The following is a 23,194-nucleotide window of genomic DNA, read 5'->3' as shown; positions in this document are numbered from 1 at the left end:
ATTGAAATAGGGCGGTAGTTGCCAGGGTCTAGTTTTTTTTGCTAGTTCAAAGTCCTAGGGGACATGACCCTGCATGGTTGATAGATGTATCAATTTTGCAGGAATTGTAATTTCATTGTTTCAGCATTTCCAGTATATCAAACTCATCCCTTTCCCCCAAAGTGGGAGTCAGTGGGACACAATAGCACACTCACTTTCACTTCATCAAATGGAGTGGTGGTGGGGGTCTGTCTGTGAGACAGTGCGTGGGCTTCAAATAGAGGGGAGGGATTGCAACTCAGTTTATTTGGCTGCACACACGCGCCTGACAGCCACAGAACTCCTGCACTCACCGATAGAGTCTACAAGCTGCAGCCTGCACTATAGCCACTATACTGTACCTGCTGCACCGCACGAACGTCAATGGCTTTAAAATATAAGCCATGGCAGAGATGGCTTTTGTGTGTTGTCTTACTTTGTGCAGTCGCTCTCATCATCATGGCTGTGTGCATTGCCTTGCTAGTGGACAAACCATGTGCCCATGGCACTTTCAAACGCGCTGCTGTAGCTGCGGACTCTCTGCGTTGCTCTGAGATTGGCAGGTAGGCTACGTTTATGTATTGCTTTTGATTAAATAAAGGGATATCATATTCTACTTTGAAACATGTTTGAAAGTGGAATATCCCTTTAAACAGACTGTTTTAACGACCGATGACTCCAATAGTGTGCACCATGGCTTTTTTCTTTGTGGTGAGGGTCCATACGTTATTATCTCGTGGACAGGAATAATTAGCCTACTTTGTAAAGTAGACTAATTAATAATTAGTCTACTTATGTATAATTATTAGTAATTATTAGTAGGCTAGTTTTCAGCAACTTTAGGCTACTCTGAGGGTGCGTTCGGATCCACCACTTAGCGCACTGGCCAACTACTTGAGTGCGCTCCCGGTGCGCATATCCGAACGCACTAAATATTCATGAGTTTGGTGAGTTATGATTGTGAAAACCATAGTTTTATTGTTTCTCCAGGTAGGCTACATGTGACTATATCGTGACATTTGATTTGTTGCTCTGCCTGATCTGATATCATTCGAGGGACCAGGTGTCAAGCTTGTCCAGTTGTTCGGTAACATGTGTGCACCAAGAGTGGGCACCTCAATTGGCAATTTTTTGGATAAAATTGCCAATTATATATATATATATATATAGACTATATATATATATTTGGAAAATGTTTTTAAATAAAGCATGCATTATTAGAAATGTATTTATTTATTTATTTATTTTACATTTTGGACAAAATAGCCAATTTTACCTTGAGGTGCCCAGATGTCCCTTTAGTGCCCACATATCCTGTATCTGTTAGTTCTGTTAAAAAAAAAAAAAAAAAGGTTTGAAGTGAGCGGTGGTGCGTGTGTGTGTGTGTGTGTGGCCGTGTGTGGCCGTGTGTGTGTAGCAGTTTAGGGTCGCGTGCGTATGTGTGTGTGTGTGTGTGTGTGTGTGTGTGTGTGTGTGTGTGTGTGTGTGTGTGTGTGTGTGTGTGTGTGTGTGAGAGAGACACAACAGCGCCACTTGGTCACCAGCGGTATTGCAGCTGATGCTGCAGACTATATATGATAGCAAGGAACCTACAAACCTACACACACACACTCACGCTTAGGAGTGGTGTGACCACCGCTCAGTTAAACCACACCTCCTCAGCTCTCTGCCAGATTTTCAGGAGTATTCCATCTTCTTGTTTCCTGTAGTAAAACGATACTTTGTTCTGTATGCTTGATTCCCTTCACTACACATGTCATGGATCTGACCTTAGGCTGGACATCCTGTTAGCTGATGAACAATGAGAGGAAATGTCTATCTCCAGCCACAGTGGCCTGGGAAGAGACAACAATAAAACAATTATAATGTTTATTGTCCCGGAGGGGACATTTGTCTTCAGAAGTCTGTTAAAAAAACACAAAAACCCAACACATGACCAAAGCCAATAACACAAAACAATCATATCACCAAGACAATTACACGAGGTCAACAGATGTTAAAGAGATGAATTCAATAGCACTTTCGTCTCATTCAGGTTTAGTATAATTGTAATATCTCTCCCGGGCCGAAGGTATAGAGATTATGTTTTTGCCTCTGTTTGATGGTGTGTGTGTGTGTGTGTGTGTGTGTGTGTGTGTGTGTGTGTGCGTGTGCGTGTGCGTGTGCGTGTGTGTGTGTGTTGTGATTCCGGATTGAATCACTGGACTAATCAGTCAGACCAAGGAAGGACACTTGAATGTCCATGCCTCATGGTGGAGCGATACCAACCTCAATATATATTTTCGCGTATAACTCTTGAACTAGGTCAAAATATTTTTACTCTGGTTGGATCATGAAGAAACTCCCCTGATACACCCATCTCCGGCCAACTAGATTTTCGTCAATTTAGCATTATTTTCAAAACACATCACTTTCTGCTCCTCTTTTGTTCAAAACTCACACAAATTGACATACACATAAAACATTTTTATATTCCATATACGTATTGGCAAAGTTTGAAGGAGGAGCCTATTTAACAAAAGAATGGCAAAAATCATGAAGTATTGACCCCAAACCTTAATCACATAATGAGGGGCCTCTAAACAATGCAGAACTTAAAATGCTTCACTTGGACCCATAGGGGGCGCCACAAATGCAATAAATGTCACTGTAACATTTAGGATCTTGAGTGAGTTATGTGGCAATGGGTGTCAAACAGTTTTTCCTGATATTCCATACTGTTGGCCTGTAAATGGCTCCCACAATTGATGGGAGGGGCCTCTTTTTTTTTTTACAAAAAATAGCCAATATTATCACACAACATCCTATCAACCTTAACTTGGAATCGCATGTTGAGGCGCATCTATTCTATAGTACCGTATGCACCTCCAGATAAAATCCTTATTTAACGCTTATGGATCCATTGGTTACATTTGTACACTCTTGGAGTAACAATTGCATAATAATAAATACAAAGGATTTACAGGGTTTTCCTGTGTAGTCTATAGTCACAGCATTCCTATCGCCAAAATAAAATGCCTGGGTTTCCGAGGCTACAGCATTTGTGATGCTCCATGCCATCCTCCATGCCATTTGCAATTTCACATTAGAAGGGGCTGTGTCCACAGAGTCATTTCTTTTTTTCAGCATATGTTTTGAATTGTTTCCAACGCTATGCTGAAGACAAGCAGGCGTGTGACGAGGCACTGAGCGTCTGTTCTGGCTCACTTCGCAACGAACTTGGAATACAAGACGGTTTCTCTGTCTCATGTTATCTAGAGAAGTGGTTCTCAAACCTTTTCTTGTCAATGTCTGACATGTATTTGGCCGTGGACTCCCAACTGAAAAGGGTTTGTGCCAAGAACCCCCAGAAGAGAAGATCTGTTAAAAAGAAATCTATTCAAATTATTCAAAAACTTTAAAAAATCTTTGATATTTTTCAAAAATGTTCAAAAATAGCAGATGTAGGCTCACTATGAGCTTGTACATCTGCTATTTTTGAATAGCCAACGGTAAAAACAAAAGGATTGTGATGTATTAACAAATGTAACGTAGCTGGGAACCCCCTGGAACCCCTGAAGGACCCCTGGGGGTCCCTGGGCCCACTTTGAGAACCAATGATCTATTGAATGAATTAGGCTAAATTATCATGATCTTTTCCTGGCCTCTGCGGATCATGTGCTCATTAACACAAGACTGAGGTCTTATACTCCATTCAGAAGTGTTCTAGAAACCCATTCCAGAAGTTCTACAAATCCATGACCCTTCATGGTTCCACAGAACTTTAGATAACATATACTGGATGTACATTGTACAGCATTTGACTTACCAAGGCCATTGCTAATAGTTATATCATGCTTCTCCCGGGCCCTCCAATTACAGTATAAGAGTTTCTCCAGTCCTCGAGTCAAATTCACCGAGGAAAGAAACATTGGACCCCGGCCAGGATCATAGAAAACATATTTGGGTGGGTGACGTGACGTAACGTTTTCGCTGTCCTCGGTGTCAAACATGTATAAATAAAAAATATATTTGTCAAAAACCTTCTGAATATTGTGCAGGACATTAAGCTTTATGTGAACGTACTCAAGATTAAAGCATTTCATTCCTCATTTCTTCAGAATGTTCAACCAAACATGGCAAAACTCATATGGTGTGACTGTCCTGACCTTGTTTCTCAAAGTGGGAACTTGAATAAAACTAAGAAAAAGAATTGCTAAAAATCATTTGAAAATGAATTTAGGCTAAAAAAATGTCTATTTGTGAGCCTATATCTTTTCAAAGTCAAAGCATAATGTTTTCAGTCATTTCTGATCAAAAACATTTTGTCCCCCAAACCAAAATCATTTGGTGTGACACTAGTTTGGACAAATTAAACAGGCAATTATTTGGACACCTATTGGCTAGAGAGGTCCTTCTTCTGTAAGGCTATTCAGCACTCCCAGCACAACTGCAAGACAGGTGTCTGAGGTGAGTTATGATTTTAACATTTTCATGAAATGCCATCTTGTTGAAACTTTGACAAACTCACCACTTTGGATGTCTGTTGGTGTGACACCTTTTCATTAAAAAAAGCTTAAGTTATTTGAAGTTTTGGTCATATTTCCATGTAGATCTAGGTTGCTTTGTTATAGCTAGCATGCTGTTAGCATGCTAATGTGTACATAGTAGCCTCAAGGTAAACCTAAATGCAGAAAAACGTAATATGGTGTGACACTTAATCATAATGGTGTGACATCTGCTTGTCACGCCATATGACTTGATTGTCACACCATATGATTTATACTGTATTTAACTACAGATATAACAATAAATAACAAAGTTCCATGTTTCTTTTGTACATTTAAACATTTGTTTTAAACATTTCTACATAAAATGTAATTTAGCTTCATTCAGTGATACTTCAAATTCATCAGACAGAGCAGAAACCCCTTCACAGAAACCTTAACATATTGTTTCAATCTAAACAATATTTTCTCTTTGTCTTAAACTATACATTCCATTTTCTTTTGTCAGCTGGAAAATGACAAGTGCTGAGAGAACGAGAAAGTACAGGGAGAAACTAAACAATGACCCAGCAAGGAGAGAGGAGCCAAAGGGGCGAGACTGCATTTTCTACGAAGAGCAGGAGGTTGTCTGTGGCATAGCAGAACCGCAACAAGGCAGCCGGTTTGCTACCCTCACCAAATACGACTGGCTGATGTACAATACAGTCTAAATGTATAATCTAATCTGATCTAATACTTTTGTACTTTCACTCACTGGACTGGACAGTGGACAGTGTTAAGGTAGGACCCGAGACAAAACTAGCGAAAATAGCTGATCTACAAGCTCTCAACACGTTGTGCTGCGAGAGCTTGTAGATCAGCTATTTTTGGAGTTGCGCAACCCAGCACTCTTTAGCTAGTGGAGATGTGGTGTAATGTCATGATTCCTAATTACATTTGTTCAACACAAAATGCTGTGTTCAAGTTCAGGAGACTTCGGAAAAAAGCAATTTACCTGAATGCTGAGTTCTGTTTCCACTAATTGGTGTTAATAAAATGTTGCCTTGGCTCCAAGTGTGGCTATGCGCCTTATTGTCTCTTTAGGATCCTTCTGCCGTGGGCCGGCAGAAGACTTAGGTGTGCGTAGCATTCCTGTGCACATCCTCATCATCCATCTACTACTACAATTCTTTCTTATCCCATGTTAAAGCCCTACAATAATATCCTGTTCAGAAATATTAAGGCCATGTTATCCTGGGTAATTGTTTAATCAATCAGTAAAGTTCAGTACTCACTAATAGGTAGGTTAAAACACAGTTTGCTTTGACAGATGAAGATATGATCATACGGTGTGACACTAAATCATTTGGTGTGACATTCCAAATAGTGAAAAATCATACCTTTATTAATGATTAAACCAAAAAAATGTTTATGGATTACATAGAGAATATTATCAGGAAGAGTCACAAATATTTGTGTAATTTTAGAGAAAGTTTTGACAGAATACATTTAAAATATGTTGTAAGATCATGAACATGGGCCTCACACAGAGTGTCGATTATGAAAAAAATATACAGATATAATTAATTTTCAAAAAACTATAGTGGATCACTGGTTAGTTATGATAAAGGACTTTGATAAAGTGAGTAACTTAAGAAAGATGTACTCCATTTTCATTTTATAAACAATTATTTTCATGTCACACCATATGACGATTTTAGGCACAAGTACAACAAACTGCTGAATAAAGTCTGATTCCAATAAAATATCTAAAAACAAAATGTATTTCCATAAGGTTGAGAGTGAGTAGAACAAAAGTAAATAACTTTTATGCCTGCATTTTAAAGTTTTTTTAAAAACACATTTTTTGGGGCGTCACGTCACTGACCCATTTACAGAAGGCTTTAGGGGCTGAAATTAACGGAGTGGGTGTTCTAAAACTTTAGCGATTTAATAGTTAGGACAACTTTAAGATTTGTTTTATAAGAAAAAGTTACATAGTATAATTTTTTGTTGCGACCATAGGTCGCACTTACTACAGAAAGCTCCACCAGGTGTCCGTGCGTCAGTCAGTCCGTCACACGTCAGACGTCACACTTTTGCCCTGCTCATATCTCCGCAACCGTTGCCCCGATCCATGCCAGATTTTGCACACACACTCCTTACCTGCCAAACTACAACCTCCAAGGACCCCCGGAGTTCCAGGGACCCCCAGGTCCCTGGGGGACCCCCAGGTGTAAAAAAAATACCCAATGTGCAAAAATGACCAAATGACCACCCCCACGGGGCTGCTCACGGGGAATTCCTGGGGACCACCCACTCCTGCTACTCCAGAACGGATGCAAAAGTGGTGGCGCCCCGAGTGGAGGACCCCCTCCACTGCAGCTCACATAAAATGCCCTAACTCGGCCTAGGAGCGGCCGGGAGAGCCGGGGCCGGTACCTATTCGTCCGCCAAGGCAACGCGGAGACCCCACCCCTCATTTCTCACATGGCCCTCTTCTAGCGAGACCTACGGTCGCTTATCTCCCGATTAGGGAGTCTTACTGGTATAATTGTTGAGTTCTGGAAGAATAAATGGCAGAACCAAAATGATAAAATAGCAGTATAATGGTCAGACATGGGTTAGGATGTTCTGAGGTTGTCAGTACATTGGAAAACTCCCCCCCCCCCGTTTCCATTCCATTAGAGAAATGACCTAATTAACCTTTCCATGAAAAGCCCATTCAGCATTCAGACACTTCAATATAAGAAGAAAAATGAAAGTAGCACATGGTGAGCGAGGTTGCGGTATGAGATCTGGCAGGAGAATTTGTTTCTGTATGAACTTGCCTCATCGCATTGTAATTTTGACACGTTGGTTTATTGAAGCGGATATGTGTGTGTGTGTGTGTGTGTGTCTGTGTGTGTGTGTGTGTGTGTGTCCTAATTATCTGACTGCACTGGCATTGTTTATGTCCTTTGTACAAGGCATTGTACCTCTGTTTATGTGGACATAAATAAACATTTCAAATGTGTTTGTGCATGCTAGTGTGTGAGTGTGCGTGTGTGCGTGTGTGCGTGTGTGCGTGTGTGTGTGTGTGTGTGTGTGTGTGTGTGTGTGTGTGTATTCCTGACACAGGCCACATTCTGAGACAAATGTTCAACTTGAAACCTCGACCTGGGATCGACTTGTGACATTGGGGACAACATTGGTCAAAATAGGTTAGGGTCAGGTTGGGGTAGGGAATGCTGAGTACAAAACTCACACGTTGCAAAACGAACGTGTGTGTCCGTGCATGCCTGCCTGCCTATGTGTGTGTGAACTGAATCCCTGTGTGGATGTACTATTGCACAACCTCTGGCCTGCACCCTAATCTAATCCAATCCACTTATATGGCACATTTGACAACTCAAGGTTTACATAGTGCTTCACAGAAAACCAAAAGCTAAATACAAGGCTAACACACAGAAAACAACAGCAAAAGACTGTTGCAGGCAGACATCGAACACAAGACTATACACGGTTATACGTTTATTTTTTACTCAACCTTTCACTTTGCTTTTCAATTTGGTTTCGTTTAGATTCTAACCCTAACCCTAACCCAAGTGGGTGTAATGTTTCAGTTTTAAAATGTTCTGTTTTTGTTTAGTTTAGTTCTTTTTTTTTAATTTCAGCTTTTTATAATAAGATAAAGAAAACTTTATCGTTCATAAAATGTAACACTGTATAAAATGCATTCCCATAATGCAACAGCAGTGATCAAGGTCTTTAGGGATCATTAGGCGGTAGAGTAGAGCTATTTAAACATTTTCTTATTTAACCCATTTAGAACGGGTACACATTTTGTGTATCATTATTTTATGCTTTAACTATTGAAAAATAGCAGATCTACGAGCTCACAGCGCGCTGCGAGCTCGTAGATCTGCTATTTTTGAAAAGTTGTGAACATTAGAATTTTGACCCGATTCTATAAGTGTCTTTTGAATCCTTCTAATTCTAGGCCTAAATGGGTTTAAAATGTCCACTGCAGTTGGCACAAGACATGTCTTCTTTTTAGCTTTTTTTTTTTCTTTTCTTTTTTTATGATTGATGATGATGATTAAAAGTGAGAACACTCTCTCTCAGTGAGTGACTAATAGCCTATGGGGGTATTTGTCACGGCCAAGATTGAACAAGTTCAGAATGGATATTGTGTAATACTCATGTTTACACTGAATTGACTGATAACAATGAATATAATGATGCACCAACACTTAAAACCCCAGACTCGGAAACCAGAGTCCCTCTGCTTGAGGCTACTTTTACTCAGGAATGTAATAAGTTACTCTTTACTTACTCCTTTAAAGAATATGACTATTACTTTACTTATGACTTGGAATACAACATAATGACACTCATTATCTTATTACTATTAATTCCTATCTCAACTGTCTATACTCCTTATAATCCTTATACCTACAAGGGCCCCCCTTTATTTTCAGCTTCTGAAAAAGAGAATTGTAATACAACCTGTTTAGCCAGCTGCCTAACTGAATCCACTTTATCGGAACACTAACTAACGTTAGCCAAACTGCCAGTGGTGTAAAGTAAGTAGGCTACATTTATTTAATTACTGCAGTACAATTTTACAATTGTGAGCTATTTGTACTTTACTTGATTATTTCCAATACTTTTACATCTACTCCACTAAATCTCAGATCCAAATATTGTAATTTTACTCCACTAAATTTATTTGAAAACTTCAGTTACTAGTTACTTTGTAGATTTGGATTTCTATTACAAAACTTCAGCCATATACATTTTGACCAATTGAAAATAGTCGATCTACAAGCTTGTATCTTAGATCTGCTATTTTCAAAAGATTTTTATACATTTGAAAAGTTCACATGGGACATTCTGCTTAATGAGTACTTTCTACTTTTGGTACTTTAAGTACATTTTGATGCCAATACTTTTGTACTTTTACTCTAGTACAGCTTGAATTACGGAAGTTTATAACAGAGCATTTCTACATTGCAGTAATTGATATAGTAAAATATTTGAGTACTTTTTCCACCACTGCAAAGTGCACACACTGCAGCCTCTCAAACCCTCGAATGTAAGAAAAAAATAACGCACATCCTCAGTTTCTTGGTGCTGAGCCAAACTGCAAAAACAGAATCCTGAAAAACAAGAGGGGGGCTCGGCAACTTTTCATTCACAGCACAGCAGCGATGTACAACGTTTCGACCTTGCACAAGCTTTAGTTATCTCTATAGACGATCTTTTCCCATGCATAGAAATCTATGGGAATAAGCCTGGAACCAAAGTCATGTAGGCTCACGGTGAATCGACCACAAAACATTTGATTCAATGTTTTTGTGGTTTTGAAATATTTCTTTTCACTGAATCACATGTTTCATGGTCATGATTCACCAGGTGCCTGGATGGCTTGGTTCCAGGCTAGGCCTAGAATTATTGAATGCTTTAACCAGTGAAAAATAGCAGATATACAAGCTCACAGCGTGGCACCGAGTGCTGCGCTGCGAGCTTGTAGATCTGCTATTTTTGAAAAAGTCGTGAAAAGTGTGCAAATCTTTGAATATATGTATTTTCAAAACTCAGATTTTGCTTCTGGGTGGTCCCTGGAACTAAATATTTTGAGATGGGGGTCCGTGGCCAAATAAATATCATTTTGGGGGTCCTTCATATGAAAAGGTTTGAGAACCACTGACATAGTAGTCTCACAAGAACAGACTAACTGAGCTCCATTTAAGTGAAAAGGACCTTTTCTTTGACGATGGCTGGCCAGATTGCTGACATAGAAACATAGGTTTTTCAAAAAACCTTAGAAGGATTCAAAAGACACTTATAGAATCGGGTCAAAATTTTAATTTTCACAATTTTTCAAAAATAGCAGATCTACAAGCTTGCAGCGCGGCACTCAGTGCCGCGCTGTGAGCTTGTATATCTGCTATTTTACAATAGTTGAAGCATAAAATAATGATACACAATAATGTGTACCCGTTCGGGATATTTCACTTTAAAAAAAAAAATTGGTCATTTTATCAGTGTTTATTCAGTGTTTTTTGTGAACACCCTGTACAGTTTTGAAGTTGTTTGATTCAGTATTTACAGTAGATATTTGATATTCATTTTATCAGACCACGCCCCTTCCTATACAAACCCATTTTTCTGGTGAGTCCTGACGGACGTCCTAATATGTGAGCTGGCCGTGTTTTTCGATACATTTTTTCATTTATTTTTGTATAATTTTTTTATCAAAAAATAAATGAAAAAAGTTATCGAAAAAACATGTCCAGCTCATGTATTAGGAGGGTGTATCAGGAGTCACCAGAAAATTCATCTATCATAGTTAAAATAGAAGTTAGAATGGGTTTATATAGGAAGCGGGCGTGGTCTGATAAAATGAATATCAAATATCTAAATACTGAAACTTAAAAACTGTACAGACCCTGATTGAAAACTGTACAAACCCTGATTAGATGATAAAATGACCGTTTTTTTTCAAAGTGAAATATCCCTTTCAAATGATTAATATAAACATTTTCAGAAATCTCTATGCGAATAAAAAGAATGAGCTGTCGATTTGTGGCACCACAATGGCTGCCACTGGTATGCCCTATAACCATGTTGTGCATGTGTGTGGTGAGCTGACGCAAAGTTGATCCAATAAATATATATTTTTCTATTTTGCTTTCTAAGAGATATGCTGCTACAGGGAGGCTCAGCAGTAGATGGAGCCATAGCAGCTCTTCTGTGTACCTCTCTGGTGAATCCCCAGAGCATGGGACTTGGGGGCGGGTCCATATTCACAATAAAGGATAAAACAGGTGAGTGTCTTCATATCTTAGTTTTCTCCCCTAATTTCACCCTTGCTCAAAATGTGGTCTATGGCTGTTTGTAATCATTAACTAGGTTATCATGTCTATATCTATTGCTAGGTGAAGTAAAAGTCTTCAACTCCAGAGAGACTGTCCCGCAGTCATTCAAGGCCAATCTGCTTAAAGATTGCCCCACCAGCAGTATGACACTTACCACAGGTAGGAATATTGTTTGTTTGTTTGCTCTACTCATACTACTAAACTAGACCAGGTCAACCTGGTTGTGCCAGACCCCCTGTCTGTCATCATCATTTATGACATCATGCCTTTTGTAGGCATGTCATCATCATGTCATCATCATATATACCCTTTATATAGAAAACCAGGACAGACAGACAGACCGACATTTGCTTATGTAGGCCTACCCATTTCATGGGTCTGGCAAACAATAAATAAATAAAGATTGTATATAAATATGCAAACATATAAAATATACATATATCATATATAAATACATTGTGTATGCATCTATACACATGGTGACGTTCAGAACTAGGCCAGATCACAGCCCATATGGGGATGATTTTGACGTCATTAGCAGGACGTCATGTGGACTTTTTTGTTTGACAGGATTATTGTTATTGTTTGTAATGTTAGTTGAAATATGAGCATATAAGGTTATATATATTCTGGGACAATTGCGATTATCATCTGGCCTAGAATATGACATGATTTCAACCAACATAAATCCTGTCAAACAAAAAAGTCCATATGACGTCCTGGTAATGACGTCAAGATCATTCCCATATGGGCTGTGATCTGGCCCCAATCGAGACGTCACTGATTGGTCCAGGTCCTGACCGTGCTTGCTGGGCAGGAGTTGACTAATCTCTATCCTATAAAATAGATTTAAATTCCTCAATGATTCCCCAGTGTGTGTTTAAGTAAAAGACACAAGCTCTAACACCATGCTGGGAAGAGGGGGATTTGAGAAGCCCCCCATTGTGCAACTTTCCCTGTTATTTATTATTGCTCATAAGATTCCTGCGAAGGGTTCAATCAGTGTTCACTGCCAAAAGCTTCAGAAAGTTTCCCAACAGTATTAGTAGTTCCAGTCTGAGTCTCCAGAAACCAAAGCCATGGTTCACTGGCCGTAGGGACAACAGTCTGTTGCCCTGATGACCTCTGTGCTCACAAAGACCTCTGAGAGAGTCAGTCCTCCGGCGGTCAATCGATCTCAGAGGAATCGTTTTCTCACATCCCTGAGCTTTGTCAAAAGCAGTGGTGCAAAGTAACTATACGTACATTTACTCAAGTACTGTACTTATAGGTACAGTTTTGAGGTGTTTGTACTTTACTGGAGTATTTACAATACTTTTACTTCTACTTCGCTACATCTCGGATACAAATGTTGTACTTTCACTCCACTACATTTATTTGAGCACTTTATACTTATGAGTTACTTTGCAGATTTGATTATTATTATCACAACGCATTGTGAGCTTGTAGATCTGCTATTTTCAAAAGATTTATATAGACCTACATTTGAAAACTTGAAATGGGATATTCTTCATAATGAGTACTTTTACTTTCGGTACTTTAAGTACATTTTGATGCCAATACTTCTGTACTTTTACTCAAGTTTGAATACCAGACTTCTACTTGTAACAGAGTACTTCTAAGTTGCAGTACCTTTAAGTTGACACTTTTATTTGGTAAAACATTTGAGTACTTTTTCCACCACTGGTCAAAGGTCACAGCTGGTCTGTGGAGGATACAGTCAAAATGCGACATCATTTAATCATCCCGTGCCCTGGCTGCCTGGATAGCAGTTTTCTGGGGTTAAGTCCACAAACTGATCTCCAGTCTCTTAAAGGAGCACATTACCCATGTTCAACCTATCCTATTTCCGTCTACTCACTCTGTCTCAGAGGAGCGCTGTGGACATTTCAGAAAAACTTCCCACCAGTTACAACATCGTCAGTCAGGGGCGCTGGAAGTGGGGTGCTGAGGGAGCTGCAGCTCCCCTGGTGGTGGGGAGGAGGAAAAAAAAAAAAACGTTTTTTTTTTTTTTTTCTTTTTTTCTTTTAACTCATTCTGTGCCAGATGCCAAAATGGCTCCAAGGTAGCTGTGCCGAGATTTTGTATGTTTTTCTTTACTATGCAATGAAAAAAAATGATTTTTTTTTTTATAATTTTTCCCCACAGAAACAGACACAGTTGTTGTGATTCAGTGGCAAAAAGAATTTTGGCAATCGGACAAATGGTTCCAGAGATAGAGCTGTTTGAATGAAAAAAAGTGTCCATCCACTAGAATGGACACACATGAACACACATTTTCTCAATCAGCTAAACGAGGGAGCGAACACACAAACAGAGAAAAGCATCTCTCTGATCTCAGGTCATTTTGACATCTTTAAAAAAAAAAAAAAAAAAATGTTTTTTTTTTTTTTTTTTTTTATATGTAAAAAACACAAAAACCGTCATAAGCCGTCATTGGCACACAGGGCTATTGGAAAAAAACCGTCATAAGCAGTCATTGGCACAGAATGAGAATGAGCCTATATATACACACACAGAGCTATATTAAAACAATAATGTATTTGACTTTGGGGAATAAAATATGTTGAAAAAAGGTATTTGATTATCACATGGTGACCTAATCACATGGTCACCTTGCCACTTCCGGTCAGAAGGGAAGTCAAATTTAAATCCCGCTTTGATGGCACACCAAAGTCTATTTATTTGAGAACTAGAAACTGTCTATAGGCTCATTGTTGCAAACTAACACCGTTGTATATGGGGAATAAAAAACAGTAGAAAACTGTTACAAAAATAATACCCGATTTTGTAGTGTGTGCGTGAGTGACTGTGTGTGTGCATGCGTGCTGTGTGTTGCACTGTGTGCTAAAATAACTAGTAACTATATAGCTCCTTTTTACACCGTTGTGTGGGGAATAAGCACCCGAAACCGTAATAAAAATAACCCAAAACCGGATAAAAAACGTGAATTTTCGGCGTGCGGCCAAAGGCCGCACGCATGCACTCCTCCAGGCTCAGCTCCCCTTGGGATTTTGGAGTTCCAGCGCCCCTGTCGTCAGTTTTCAAACAAGATTACATATTTATACTTACTAGACATTTTTGGAGCGGTGAAAGCGCTCCCAATAGACAGGTATGTCCGTGGGTATGTGGGTGGGTGGCTGGCTGGGTGGGTGGCTGGCTGGGTGGCTGGCTGGCCATGTCCGTAGCCTGGCAATACCTTGAGTGGCCACACACAACACACTAGTTAAAGGAGGGGCGCTGTTTTGTGCAGGCCAGGCACACTCACCACTCACTCACAGGCACAGATTACACTCACTCACTCACTCACATAGGGTACAGCTGCTCAAATTCACCGCTCCACTTCGAACCGAGGTTTGATTTTTTTTCAAATTTGTGGAATTTCTTGGATTTTTAGTTTATTTATTAATGACATTACTTAGATTTATTTTGTTTTATTCATGACAATCTTAGTTTTATTTGTGAATATTTTTTGAAAATGTTTTGAAATGATAACAATTAAAAACAAAATGTAGGAAACAAAAATGAAGGGACTAAAAATGTGTCCGCGACCCACAAATGGGTCCCGACCCAGTGCTTGGGAACCAGTGTTGTAGTTGGCCACCAGTTTAAATCTGATTGGGCACAATACTAGGCATATTTATGGAACTTATAAAAACTAAAATAAAACAAAACATTCTGAAACAATAAAAAACATATGGAAACTAAACTAGAAACTCCACTTGGGAATCATACTGAACTGAATTGAAAACAGGTGTTAAAACTGAAAGTACATGAAATGATATGAGAGAGAGAGAGAGAGAGAGAGAGAGAGAGAGAGAGAGAGAGAGAGAGACACACACACACACACACACACACACACACACACACACACACACACACACACACACACACACACACACACACACACATACACACAGTGAAAATAGCAGATCTACAAGCACAACGCCTCGCGGTGTCAGGCGTTGTGTGCTTGTAGATCGGCTATTTTCACCAATTTAAATCATTTTCAAAATGAAAGAAAAAATCAAACCTCGGTTCGAAGTGGAGCGGTGAATTTGAGCAGCTGTACCCTATGTGAGTGAGTGAGTGAGTGTAAACTGTGCCTGTGAGTGAGTGGTGAGTGTGCCTGGCCTGCACAAAACAGCGCCCCTCCTTTAACTAGTGTGTTGTGTGTGGCCACTCAAGGTATTGCCCAGGCTACGGACAGGGCCAGCCAGCCACCCACCCACCCAGCCAGCCAGCCAGCCAGCCAGCCACATACCCACGGACATACCTGTTCATTGGGAGCGCTTTCACCGCTCCAAAAAAAAACATATGAGGTTTCCACCAGACAACGGCGATATGATTTCTTATCAATAAGCCTTATTCACGGCCCGCCCACTCAGCAAATATCTCAGCATCCCCCGGGTGCTGACATCAATTTAGAAGGGGAAACTATAACAGAAATAGCTGGACTTAAAGCCAACAAATCATTATTTCGAACGGTAAAGTAAATTATAATGCTTTGTGCCTTTTACTATCTTGTGTTCTTGATCATGCTAGCCGTATTTTATACTTTACTATTCGGAAATTGCATTAAATTTGCGATTTCTGTGTTAACTCTATAGGCTATAGTAGGTTTTTTCCCCTTCAAAATGTGACTTCAGCACCCGGGGGATGCTGAGTGGGCGGGCCGTGAATAAGGCTAATTATGGAATGCGTTACAGGCAGCCAGTGGATCGGTGTTCCTGGAGAGCTGCGGGGTTATGAGGAGGTTCATAAGCGCTATGGGAAGCTGCGCTGGGCCCAGCTGTTTGAACCCATCATTAAGCTGGCCAGGGAGGGCTTCCCTCTGCCACCCTTCCTGGCTGGCCTCCTGAAACATCCTCTCATAGCACGTGTGGTGAAGAACTCCTCTCTGTGGTAACAGCGTTTCTCCATGTGTGATGATCTTGTGTTCCATAATGTAGGAAAATACAAGTTTGCCAAAGCCTTTAAAAACTCACAAAGAGGTTGATTAAAAAAGAAAGGCAGCTTTGACTAATTTGTCATTCAGGACAGGGGTTCTCAACCTTTTCAGGCCGCGACCACCACAATAATTATATTTTAATTTAACTGGGGACCCCCCACCCTGACGAGCACTAAAGCCCTTTGCACACAGGCGCGTTTAACCGCACGGATAAAACGGACAATATAATTTTTTGAAAAGAAAACAATGATTCTCTATGACCTCATGCACACCGGCTCCAAATTAGCCGTGCGACGAGTGGCTGCCGCCGTGCGTTTTTTTCTCGATCGAAACCAGTTCGATTCGTGCGTCTTGTCGCATGCGGTAAAAAACTCATCACTCCTTTTATGACTCCTTTTTGGATCCGCAGTGCCGATTCCGCACAGCCTTGCACACCAAATCCAATGCGTTTTATTCATGCCGCAAACGAAAAAAAACTGTCCTGTGTGCAAAGGGCTTTAGAGTTGATGCATTACAACTTGTATAACACGGTTCTATTGTGAAAATAGCAGATCTACATGCTCACAACGCCACACGTTGCGAGGCATTGTGAGCATGTAGATCGTCTATTTTCACAATTTCTGACTATTTGGCCAATGTTTAATTTATCATTTTACAGGTATTAAAAAGTCCCAAATTGTCACTTTAGAAACATGCAAATACCCTCTGTACACTTAAACTTTATATTGGTTTGTTTACTGTTGAGAGAGAAAAACAATGTTGCACTGGGACCCCCCAAAATTATTTGGGGACCCCGCTGGGGGTCTCGAACCACTGATTCAGGAGTCTATGCAGCACACAGAGTGTGGGTTTTTCCTCACATAAAACATATTTTTTTTGTCATGTGCACTGTATTGCTGTTGCATGTGGATTCTATAATAAGTATTTTGCTCTCTGTTCTTTTCCAGTGAGGTGTTCTGTAACAAGAACAAGACAGTTATGAATGGACGGGATATTGTTAAGTTCCCTAAGCTGGCAGAAACCATGGAAAGCATAGCGGAGCAAGGGGCAGATGCCTTCTACACTGGGAAGATAGGACGCGACTTGATCCAAGATATTAAAGAAGCAGGTGGGTGAGATGTCAGTAGGGTGCTACTCCTAATTTTTGGGGGGGATCGGTTGACAGATAATATATAGAAATATACATGATGGACAACATTGGGACAACTATTTTATTTCTAGGAATGTCGTTCTTGTCATCTTCTCACGTAGACAGATGTTTGTAGATCTCTGGTATACCCATACATCTGGTGAAATCCAAATTCACAAACAAACCTACACCTACTGCTTTGGAAACCAATCCAGATACCATTTGCCTGTATTCCTCCTGATTTCCGCTAGGTGGCAGTATGACATTGGAGGATCTCAGTTCTTTCCGGGTACGAATAGAGGACGCCTGGACGGTTCCTTTGGGAAATGGCCTGATGCACATCCCTCCACCTCCTGCTGGGGGAGCCTTGCTTGCCTTCATTCTCAAGCTCATGGAAGGTACAGTAGAACATATAAATAATAAGAATTGCATTTTTATAGCACTTTTCCAAGTGCTCAAAGCGCTTTACAATGGTTAATTCATTCATACATTGGGAGGGAGGTGAAGCGGCGAACAGTTGACGCCAGCAGGGGCGTCACACCAAATTCTGGGCCCTGGGTACAAGGATTCACTGCGGGCCCCCCATGAATGTTAACTATTGAAAAATAGCAGATATACAAGCTCACAGCGCGGCACCGAGTGCCGCGCTGCGAGCTTGTAGATCTGCTATTTTTTTTTAATTGTGAAAAATGTGTGCAAGAAACTTATGTTTCTATGTCAGTGGTGCTCAAACGTTTTCATGTGAAGGACCCCCAAGATGATATGTATTTGTCCACAGCTAGACCCCCCATCTCAAAATATTTCGTTCCAGGGACCCCTCCCCGGAAGCAAAATTTGAGTTACAAATGTTCGCTTAAAAAAATACATATTCAAAGATTTGCGCACATTTTCACGACTTTTCAAAAATAGCAGATCTACATGCTTGCAGCGCAGCACTCGGTGCCGTGCTGTGAGCTTGTATATCTGCTATTTTTCAATAGCTAAAGTTACTAGGGCCCCTCCACCTTGGGCCCTAGTAACTCAGTCCCACTTTCCTACCCCTTGTGACAAGGGGTAGGAAAGGCAACACACAGCTTACTAGTTTTGCTATATTTTGGTACAATTAAGGCTTAAAGGACGGTAGAGGTAGTCTGGCATGTTTAACGCACCAACTGCCACTTCTGGTACATTGGACATTTCTGCTGCCCGTTTTACAAAGCATACAATGTTATTATTCAATGTTTTAATTCCCCTTGGTCATTAGATTCCATTCATTTCAGTACAGTATAGACTAGAGGGTATGCGCATGCATAAAGTGAATGGCAAATCGAGTGGCAAAGTGAGTGGCAAAGTGTGTTTAACGTCATTTAGCGTTGTTTAATGCAATCAGATAGGACTTTTCTGTTTGGATGTATGGGCCACTCAGTACCCGTTCCCATATAACTTTCGGGTATGATGATGATGTCACGCGCATACTCTCTATTGACATTTGTCTTTCCCTTAGGGCTCCACCTATCACCAAAATCCTTAATTGGTGAAGAGAAGATCCGAACATACCACCGTTACATTGAGGCAGCTAAATTTGCTAACGGGCAAAAGAAGAGTATTTGTGATCCTATCTTCAACCCTGGAAAGGTGCGGAACAGAAATGACTTACTTACACGTAACTTATATCACATTACATTACTCTATTAGTCTCAAGTAGCACAGCCAGTCAGTGATCTCCACCAACTCATACAGTACTTACCAACAGGCCTATACGCACTACTTTAAATACCATAAAGTAACAGAAGCCAGCCAAGTCTTTGCTTTGGTTCTGCAATGTAGTTTTCATTCAGGGTTAGTTTTGGCTCACAATGCGTCGCGATGCAATGCGTTGTGAGCTTGCTATTTTCAAAAGATTTGTATACATTTGAAAACTTGAAATGGGACTTTCTGCATAACGAGCACTTTTACTTTTGGTACATTAAGTACATTTTGATATCAATGCTTTTGTACTTTTAAGTACATTTTGAATACCGGACTTTTACAATGTATTTCTACTAGGGCTGGGATGCGATAATTTTTTTTTATCTAATTAATTACAGGCTCTGTGCATTTTAATCGCACATCGATATTTGACCTGAGAAGCATTTTTTTTTCACATCAAACACATTTTGTTGTACGAGTGAATCAACGAGTGAGTTTTTTAAATCTAAATTTCGCATCCACTGGGCCAAGCAAAGCGCTCTGATCGGCTACTTCTCCCTTTGCTTTTCTTGTCTCTTCTTGGTTGGTGCATCGCTATTATCGGTATGCCCGAAACTGAAGGTTCTGTGGTGCAAAAACTAAGTGCGATTAAAATGCTTTAATTTTTTTAATCGCGTTAATTTTCTGTAATTAATTAATCGCAATTAATCAGTTAAAGTCCCAGCCTTAATTTCTACATTGCAGTATTGATATGTTTACTTATGTAAAACATTTTTTCCACCACTGAGAACCAGTAAGACGACATCTCATCCTAGCATTATGTATTCAATTCACAGAATGCGACTCATTTGATGGATCCAGACTTCGTCGACCACATCAGGGCAATGATATCCACTGGCCGTACACACAACGACTCGTACTACAATACCCAGCATTCCTCCGACCGCATGGGGACCACACACGTGTCTGTCCTGGCTGAAGATGGTTCCGCTGTGTCCGTCACAAGTACTATTAATCAAATGTGAGCTGAAAGCATCAGCTAAAGCAGGGGTCCACACTCTTGTTTGCATGTTGAAAGTTAGACCATATATGCATGAAATTGAACGCATTAAAATGGTAAAGCACTGAGGTCAGGTGGGAAAGTTTAACATACTGAAACTGACATTAGGCTCAATTTGGACATCTGAAGACAAATAGTACACATGGCCAGTATGGTAGTGCCTGCTGTAAATATATTTAAAGGAGCAATAGCTAACATTCTGCCACTAGATGTCGCTCTTTTACAGGGTTAGGGTTAGGGTAGGCAACCTTAAAGGACCAGGTCACCTCTGGGACAACCAGATCTTATTTTATTGTTGTGTGGGACACGATCAACACAATCCTGAATACATTTTTTGTGTTCAATCTGTGTTTTTAGATATGTTAGTATTTCAGCATGCTACAACTGGTCATATGATGCATTTAGCATCATATGACCAGTTGTAGCATGCTGAAATCGGCTGAAATACTAAAATATCTAAAAACACAGATTGAACACAAAAAATAACTCAGGATTGTGTTGATCGGGTCCCAAAACAATACAATAAGATCTGGTTGTCCCAGAGGTGAACTGGCCCTTTAAGGGTGCCAACATTGGCACAGGGGAGGGTGATCACTGGCACACTGGCAGAAGTGTGAGAGAGGATTGTTTGAAGTCACCTAATTTACAGATAATTGCATCCTGCACATAATTCCACATTCATTAAAAGTCTGAACTGTGACTGGGGAGGGAGTCGGGGAGGCGGATTATTGCTCATAATCTAATGATCTTTATAAGAATGTCCTGTCAAACTAAATATGTCAGAATGTTTGATGGCTTGTCAAAATATATGTTGACATGGCACACTGATTATCTAGAAAACAAATATGGCACTTCATTTCAAAAAGGTTGCTGAAACTCCTGGGGTATACTATATTTAGGATAAAAAGTACCGTACCCACATGCATATAGTGGCCAGCTTACAGAGCCAAACATAACATTAATTTACAGTTTGGGGGCCAGAAGCAATACTTAAAACCTTCTGAACCTTTTTAAAGGTTCTGTGGATGTATTATTATTTCAGAAAAATGGCATAAAGATGTCATAATAATGTTTTTTTGTCATTATTTTGTGACAAAATGTTGTTAATTTAATCAATAGTATTTATTGATTTTCCAACTAATTATACACATGACAATATATTATGTATTCAAAATGAACGTATTATGAATTCAGATTCTTTCTAATATTGCATTTGTTACATGTTACTTTATAGTTTTGGCTCCGCCATTTATTCTCCCAGAACTGGCATCATTCTCAACAATGAACTGGTTGACTTCTGTGGGAGAGCAGATAGCCTGAGGGCAGGTAACATAACAGCCACAGCCTTGGAGTTTCTATTTTTCTCCAGTTTTAGCTATAACTAATATTTCTATATTATTGGAATGATTTGTGTTTTTGATGTAGCCAATGTTTTTTTGCATCAGGCGAACAGCCACCTTCCTCAATGGCTCCAGTGATATTTGACTCAAGGACTGGAGAAACTCTTGTAATCGGAGGGTCCGGAGGAAGCATGATAACTACAGCAATGGCCATGGTAAGTCCGTTATCTCCCTAAAGTATTCCATAACATTCTGATAAGTCTGATTGTCACAATATTTGTGAGATGTATTTTTGGAAACACATTGTTTTTCTCTTCCAGTCTATAATGAATCACCTGTGGTTGGAGATGGATCTTAAAGATGCCATTGCTAACAAAATTGTATATGTTGATTCCAAAAACAACTTGAAATTTGAGGGTGGCTTTGACGAGGTAATCCATCTGTTTTCATCATAACTGTCTAGCAATGGTGAATGACTTACAAAGATTATGTCGATTTTATACACACAAAGACCATAACTGGTTGTTTAACAAGATAAGATTATCCAGCAAAATGCTTGTATTTAGAATCACTCTGCAGTCTGATAGTACAATCCTACTTCTACAATAGTTTCTTGTTTTCCAATTAATTGTGTGTGTGTGTGTGTGTGTGTGTGTGTGTGTGTGTGTGTGTGTGTGCGTGCGTGCGTGCGTGCGTGCGTGCGTGCGTGCGTGTGTGCGTGCGTGTTCTTGAACTTCTTTCTTCTGTGCCCCTTAGGTGGTGATAAAGGGCCTGAGAGCTCTTGGACACACAGTGAAACACTCACCTTACTTCTTCAACGTGGTCAATGCAGTGGCAGGGAAAGGTGGCTGCATCACAGCCATATCAGATTCCAGGAAGCTAGGCGAAGCAGCTGGATACTGACACTGAATTCATGCGACGAGACTTCACTAAGCATCATTACAAACACTGAGCACATTGAACGCAATATGGTCGAGCCTGGCATGGCCAGACAAATATCACTGCGTAGACCAGGGTTCCCCAATTAGTTTTCCCCAAGGGCCAAATCATGTCTAGGGTACCAAGCCAAGGGCCACAACATTGCAGGGGGCGACGGTGGCGTTCCCGCTACTCCAGCGACAGTTCGGATATCGTCATTGTCGGGTGAAAATCTTGTATGTCCAAAACCGTTCGTTTTGCATTTATCATTTTAAAAATGATTTAAACTAGTGAAAACAGCCGATCTACAAGCACAGAACGCCTCGCACCGCGAGGCGTTGTGTGCTTGTAAATCTGCTGTTTTCACTACTTTTGTGCGGCGGCCTTGTTTGATGAAGCAGAGCTTTACTTTGCGAAAGAACTTACACATTTTGAAATACGGGTTTTCCACCCGACAATGATAATATACTAGTTTTGTTGCTGCTCTTATACCACCATTATTACAGGGGTTGGTGGGGGCCAGACAGTAGCCCCCCGCGGGCCGCAAATGGCCTGCGGGCCGTCTATTGGGGAACCCTGGTGTAGACATTAGTCTGGAATCTCTCTCTGTGTGGAACCTGCATTTTCAAGGTCCGATTGAAGAAGAAAAAGCCTCTGGTGATGAACCCGCGGCTGCCCCACATTTGCATACTCTACTGGGCCAGTGGTGTGTTCTACCATGTCTGCCCTCGTGAAAAGTAGCTTATCTGATACGCATTGAGGAGGCACTGGCCACAGG

The 23,194-nt window shown here is 40.4% G+C and overlaps 1 protein-coding gene across 1 annotated transcript; it reads left to right on the top strand.

Annotated features, from left to right (window-relative positions):
- Window positions 1-477: 477 nt before the first annotated feature.
- Window positions 478-22,401, top strand: ggt5b (gamma-glutamyltransferase 5b; the record flags this gene model as incomplete). Its single annotated transcript, XM_080730508.1, has 12 exons — window positions 478-581; window positions 11,172-11,299; window positions 11,411-11,509; window positions 16,060-16,255; window positions 17,249-17,409; window positions 17,682-17,828; window positions 18,914-19,044; window positions 19,935-20,119; window positions 21,393-21,484; window positions 21,604-21,713; window positions 21,819-21,929; window positions 22,255-22,401. The coding sequence occupies 12 exons, from the start codon at window positions 478-480 to the stop codon at window positions 22,399-22,401; spliced, it is 1,611 nt and encodes a 536-aa protein (XP_080586634.1).
- Window positions 22,402-23,194: the final 793 nt, after the last annotated feature.

The sequence above is a fragment of the Nannobrachium achirus genome, assembly GCF_963921795.1.
Source record: "Nannobrachium achirus genome assembly, chromosome: 1".
NCBI classification, from domain to species: Eukaryota; Metazoa; Chordata; class Actinopteri; order Myctophiformes; family Myctophidae; genus Nannobrachium; species Nannobrachium achirus.
Note: the sequence above shows the minus strand (reverse complement) of the source record. Positions and strands in the feature narration are given on the sequence as shown.